Source organism: Desarmillaria tabescens (assembly GCF_030435595.1).
Source record: "Desarmillaria tabescens strain CCBAS 213 chromosome Unknown EV420scaffold_4, whole genome shotgun sequence".
Classification (NCBI taxonomy): Eukaryota; Fungi; Basidiomycota; class Agaricomycetes; order Agaricales; family Physalacriaceae; genus Desarmillaria; species Desarmillaria tabescens.
Window position 1 is genome coordinate 753,376 of NW_026848303.1, and position 6,518 is coordinate 759,893.

Below are 6,518 nucleotides of genomic sequence, written 5' to 3' on the forward strand. Positions count from 1 at the left end.
TGTGGGGATAGGGGACCCTGTGGTGCAGGGATTGGTGCCGCAGGTTGGGCTGGCACTGTTGCTGCAGCGTCTGCATTCCCTGGAGTTCCTGCAGCTGCAAACAGCCTGCTCGGGTCGACGTAGCCTGTTCTCCTAAGGATAGATAGGTGGCTTAGGTCCACCGTTTCTTCGCTTGATGTTTCCGAGGGGTCAGGTACCGGGTACCGTTCTCCTGGTTCTGTATAATCGTCTGGATGTATTCGGCTCCACAGAATGTTCGTGTGGAAGATCGTTTCCCGGTAAAGCACCTGGCCTCCGATTGGCAAGTCTTTTTCCTTTTGGAAGTATCTTCCTTGCAACGATCCGTTCCACGAGATTTCTCGTGGCAACTTCTTTTCTGTCCAATGCAACATCTCCAAATAAGTCATATTGATGAGCTCGGCCTCAGTAGGCTCCCAAGCTAGATCCTTCCACGAATTCTGGTATGACATCTTCGTCTCCATACTCCCCTGCCCGGTGTAGCCGCTCCAGATCGAAGGCAGCACGGTTCCAGGGTTCTCGTAGATTTCTCCTTCTTCTAAGTCTGATTGGTCGGACTCGCTCGAAGGGTTCTGGGCTTCCCGTGATGATTCGGTTCCAGTTTCTAATGATTCGGGCCCACTCGTTGACCCTGAGAATGACCTGATCGAAGTCGGGTCTTCGGGGTCGGTCCCATACCCAGGGTGCGATGTAGGGAATGGGGGCTGCGAGGGGGTGTTCGGGCGCAAGGGGGTAAATTGCATAGGGGACGACGGAAGAGGGAGGTTCGATTCCTCCATACATGAGCCACACATCGGCGTAGTCCTGTGCTTGTCTGCATATATTGCAGCTGGCGTCGGCGTCATATGTGGGCTCGCACTGGTCGAGCTCGGTAGTGGCTTCCCCGGCACGATCGTTGATGATGATCGGGGTGTTCGGGCGGGTGATGAGGTTGAGATAACTGCTTTCTTCGTTTGAGGAGTCGTCGTGGGGGTACTGGTTGCCCCACGTTTCTCCTCTTGAGTCCAGCCTTGGAGGGGACCCGTTGCTCGACCCTGTGAGCTCGTTGTTGTCACTGTCCTCCTCTGAATCGCTGCTTTCTTCATCTGGACTGCTTCCAGCTCCATCTTCAGCCTCTCCTCTTTCTCCCAGATTATGTCTAAGCCCTCTTTGATAGAGGCGCCATCCGTATGAATCATATCCAGGGTTGGCAGCTGAGTTTTCGGTTGAGGTTGGGGAAGGGGCGTTCCAGGGGTCACTTCCTTCGCTTTCCCCTTCGCTTTCTTCTTCGGTAATGGGAGAGAGAATACGCTGGTCCACCCCTTGCTCGTAGACTCCTCGCTCTTCTTCTTCTTCAATGACTGGGCCTCTTTGTGCGGGCCATCCTTCCACCTCAGAGTCGGACTTGTTGGACTCGTCTGAGTCGGAGTCTGTTTCTGTGATCCACTCATCATTGTTGATAAAGATGAAGTGGATGACGGGTTCAGGTCTGTCGTCGACATATTCAGGGGGGGGTGTGTCTGGTCGTCTAGCCTCCGGGTTGGGGGCTTCGACGGGGACAGCTTCTTCAGAGACTGGCTCCTGGGTTCTTCGGTATTCGTATCCATAGAGGAATGTGAGGTAGGCTATGGCAATAAAGCCTTGTAGTCTGATGAGGTCAGTGAGGGCTTGTTCGATAGGGTTCATTCGTTACTGTTCGTCAACGGGGTTGTTGATGAAGAGTAAGAAAGTCTCGAACTAATTGTTAGCGACCGATTACACAAACAAGATTAAACAACTAAGCGTGACTCGCACTTCGGTCAGGCGCTTTATGTTGCTCGCAGGTTTGCGTGCAGGGAGCTATCGCTTAGTTGAGCGAGAGTGAGTTCAGACTAAGTTATTGGGTGAATAAACTTTAGTTCGAGACTGAGGTTTAAGACCTGCAGTTGAGCTACTTAAATACAGTTTGGGTCGTGCTAAATATACTACAACTGTCTGCAACAGTATGGTAAACATACTGAACCCGCATGGTAGAATGCGATCAAGTCCGGAGAATTAGCATAGCGAGATTATGAATGAGCCGATAAGATAAGATAGAGCGCGAAATCGTAATATCTGGGCCATCAATCACAAAGAAACCAGGCATTTCTTCAATCTCCACACCATCAACCATGATACCAGCGATCTGGTGCATTGGAGCAGGACAAAGGGCTCAGGGGGCAATACCTGCTGCTGGATCACCAGGACAATTGTGAGCTGTATGGTGGTTCCAATCAGGTGATTTGGGGGTCTTTCGGCAATGAAAACAACCACCTGCCACATGAAGGGCTTCTCTTTCAGCATACGTCAGATCCAGAAGAGGATAGCGGTGCACTGACGTAGGTGTTGTACTATTAGATTGTGGTGTAGAATGGCTAGTAACAGAGCTGGGCAGCAACTGAGTTGCAGGTACAGCTGGCCTGAGGCAAACGACACCTTCTGCGACAAGGCTTGCCCAAGTTGTCGACATCAGGTTGATCAGTACGTTGAGCTTCATAGTGCCATAGAATGTAGAAAAGGATGATGTGCCATGAACACGAAGGGAGAGGATAGGGTGGGCACCAAAGAGAAGATGGTTCTTGACGATGGAATCTGAGATGGTATAGCCAGCTCCAGCTGAAGCAAGTGCATTGCGGGCTGTCTGAAGGTCTGATGCATACATTTGGAAGTCAGCACCTGCAGCATGTTTCACTGCGTAGAAGGCAGCAAGAGCATCCAAGCACCAATTCGATGGCACAAAACGATCCTTCACCTTTGCAGAAAAATCATCCCATGATGTAATTTTCTTCAGCGCCTCACGATTCTCATTCCACCAAGCCATTGCCTCAGCATGCTCCATCTTGAGTCCAGCAACCAGAATCTGAGTTTCAGGTTTGAGTTTCTTGTCATTGTTCAGTGCTGACCAGGCCTCGAAAGAATCTGCGCAGCACGTGAGCCATATAAGGACATCTGTGGAGGTGATGGATGTGAGAGTTGGCAGGTCGAGTTTTGATGACATTGGTACAGGGCGGGCAGGGATAGGTGAAGAGTAGGAGCTAGGTGAGGGTTGGCGGTCAAGGTTGTCATCAATAGGAGTCGGCGCATGACTGGGTGCAACAGGCATTGGTGTAGTGGGCTGGTACCATGAATTTGGCCTCTCAAGAGGTTCAAGAATCGGGAGATTGAAGCGCTGCATGGTCTGACATGTGAAATGAGGTGATGATGTGGTGTTGTCCAGAGTGAAAGAAGGAAAGCAAAAGACAGCAGAGCGCGAAGGTCACAAAAAAAAAGTGTAGGCTTGTAGCCACAGAGCAACACTAGAGAACTCAATCACATGAAGTGCAAGGAATGAGCTCTGTAAGGACATCGAGATGAGACAGGTGATGGTAAGCTAGAGAGAGAGAACCGTATGCTACTGCCTATCTGAGTATCCCGGAAGTAGCTGGTGAGTAACTGAAGTCCCTGGTTACAATTTGCTGAGATTCCACCAAGGGCTACCAGAGGTGAAATTCTGTCTGCTAACACCATAGTGTCTTCCATCATAGGTATTTCTTTGGGAAGGAGTGGAACAACAACCTTGTTGATGCTGTACTGTCCCTCATAATAATTGACCAGTTCCTCTACATTGGTGAGGTGACTTCACTTGACTCAAGTTGCTTCCTCAATTGGATAATCTTTCCACTTGACAAGGTATTCAGTTTCCATGTGTCAGTGAGCTCCACATCTGCAGGTGTATTCTCAGTCCTCCAATCACTCCTCAATCTTGTATTCCTTCTTGCCATCCACTAGTTCAGGTTCAGGCAGGGAAGGTTGTTGTTGGTTAGGGAATTCCAGAGGAATGTATGAAGTGAGGAGTCACTCATTGAAGTGATTGTGAATTTTCCAACCAATGGGTAGCTTGAGTTCATAGGCCAAGGCACCTTTCTTGGAGACTACCTTGAATGGTCCCACATGGTGAAGAGGCTGGCTGTGGGCATCTGTGGAATAGTGAGTAGGCTAAAAGGTGAACCTCAAAAACCCACACACACACTCACACAAACTACACAAAAATACAATCACCCTTATAAGTTCTAGGGGGAGCAATTATTTCTAATGTGATCCAACTATACTTCAGTATCTCAAAGAGTTTCTCTTATTCTCAATGCTTCTAGTGAAGCTAAGCTTTCTCAAATGAATTCCTAAGTCTAGGAACTTTTACAGGAAGGTTGTTCACTGGCATGACACAACCTTCAAGATAGATTCAAGTTAAAATACACAAGGGACACTGATCCTGACAGAAACAGAGACAATACACATTGAAACAATAGTGAGCTCACTAAAAGAATACCACAGGCAAGCACTTCAGACTTAGTCCACTCACTACACAACTATATGTAGAAGTTCTCCAACTAACTCCAGCAGATTATCTCAACTCAAGAACACTTCAGAAGCACTCAGAGACATATTCAGAAATGGAACTTTGAACAGAACTGACACAGAACAGACTGGAACAGAACAAAACTCAGATTTTCACTTCAACACATTCTCTGAACAGACTTATCACACTTAACAGAACAGAAACAGCATCACTGATTCATATTCACTCTGACCAAGTTCTCAAAAGTCTTATCAAAAGGGTATCTTGTATTTCTCTGAGTGAGCTCACTAATTCTATGCAAAGCTTGAAGTCACAAACTGATCCTTTGTCACAGCACTGCCTTCAACATGTGTGCTGGAACTTGGGAGCTTAAAACTTGCTTCTATCTACTAGGGCTGGCCTACTTATACTACAGAGAATTAGAATTACAAACATTGCACAGTACCCAGACTCCTACATGCATAGTCAACTGCCACCACCATCTTACTGAGCATCTAAGTTGGACTCTCCAGTTTTAGTCTCTTTTCTATAGTGAGCCTGCTAAATGTGTGCCAAAAGGTGCTCTCCTAACATCTGCAGGCTTGTTCTCTGATGACCAACAGGTCTAGGTGCATGGAACTATCAGTTCTGGTATATGTCTTTCAAGGCTTCTTGCTTGGATTCACAGAGGCTTCTCATAAATATGGCAACAAATGAGTCTTTGAACAATGGGACTCAGGACAATGGGATTTAGGCTCTTGGATTTCAGCTGAAACCCACTGTCCAAGTTTGTGCTAGTGATATCTGTCATCTTGCATAAGAATTTTCCTGGATTTTCAGGCATGATGCATCATAGTTAGTGAGCTCACTAAACATCATCCATCATTAAGCAATCTGAGTTAGTTTCTTAGCTCCCATGATAGTGAGCTCTAGTCTTATCATACAGCAACTGGGTTTATAGTGTGGCCTTCCTGTCAAGCATGTCCATCAGATACAATGCTATGGCTAAGTCCTGTTAATGTTCCCATACTTCTTATGATATGACTGTCAAAGATGCACCAGCCACATTTGGCAATCTGGCAATCAGACTATAATTGAAGCCACATGAGAATCTTCGTGTCTCTTCTCCTCGAGTCATTTGTTCATCTGCTCACTCAGCAATGAGTCAGACATGGACACTGGTAGGTAGTAGTATGTTCTGGAAGTACTTACCTTGTAGTATATATACTGGGGATCTCAGCCCCCAATACACATTGCTTTAACAACTTCCTAACACAATCTCTCTCAAATGGTCAAGTCTCTCTGTTTACCACTGTGTTTATCACTTTTATTCCACTTTATTTTACAACAGGTTATGGGCCCCAGTCCTAACTAAACTACAGAAGACTCACCATAATCAATTACCTTGCCAAATTACAAACCATCCCTATACATCATGTCTGACACCACACCCTTGTCATTATTCTGCATCGAGCTACTCCAGGAGCATAACTGGGTTCTGTGAAAGCATCGCATTACTGAGATCCTGCAAGAATGAGCCCTGTTGAAGTACGCTGATGGAACATCAAAAAAACTGATTCTGGCAGATGCCAAAGCACCAACAGCTGAAGAATCAGAGAAGATCACAAAGTGGGAAGAAGGAGATGGACAAGTGCAGGCCCAAATTGTGCTCATGTTGAGTGACTCACAGATGATACACATTGCAGGAGCAAAGATGTTGGCTGAGATGTGGACGCAGCTTAAACTAGTAAAGGAAGCTAGAGGAAAATTAGGAATACTAGCACACCACCGCCAACTTTACTGCACCATTGCTGATGAGTCAACAGACATTGTTGAGCACACCACAGAGATGTGCCAGATTCAGGAAGAGCTTGGCATGTTGGAGAGTATTGTCACCGATGAAGACTTCTGATGCTGCTTGTATTGTCACTACCAGAATCCTGGGACCAGTTCACATCAGCATACCTTGGATCAACTGGAAACAACTCGACCATCATGTCACACAAGTTCATAGCCACCATCCTTGAGGAAAACCGTCGATGTAAAGAGAAATCCAGTGGAGGCAAATCTGCCATGTATGGACATAGCAGGAGGACAGGTAGCAGGAGTGGACATAACCACTCATCATCAGGAAAGAGTTCTGATGACATTGAGTGCTATAATTGTCACAAGAGAGGCCACACCGCAG

The 6,518-nt window shown here is 46.8% G+C and overlaps 1 protein-coding gene across 1 annotated transcript; it reads right to left on the reverse strand.

Moving 5' to 3' along the window:
• Positions 1-2,188: 2,188 nt before the first annotated feature.
• Positions 2,189-3,190, reverse strand: EV420DRAFT_1636642 (uncharacterized protein; the record flags this gene model as incomplete). The annotated part of the gene is made up of 1 exon (XM_060476614.1): positions 2,189-3,190. One exon carries the CDS (start codon positions 3,188-3,190, stop codon positions 2,189-2,191), a length of 1,002 nt encoding a protein of 333 aa, XP_060336878.1.
• Between the last annotated feature and the right edge of the window lie 3,328 nt (positions 3,191-6,518).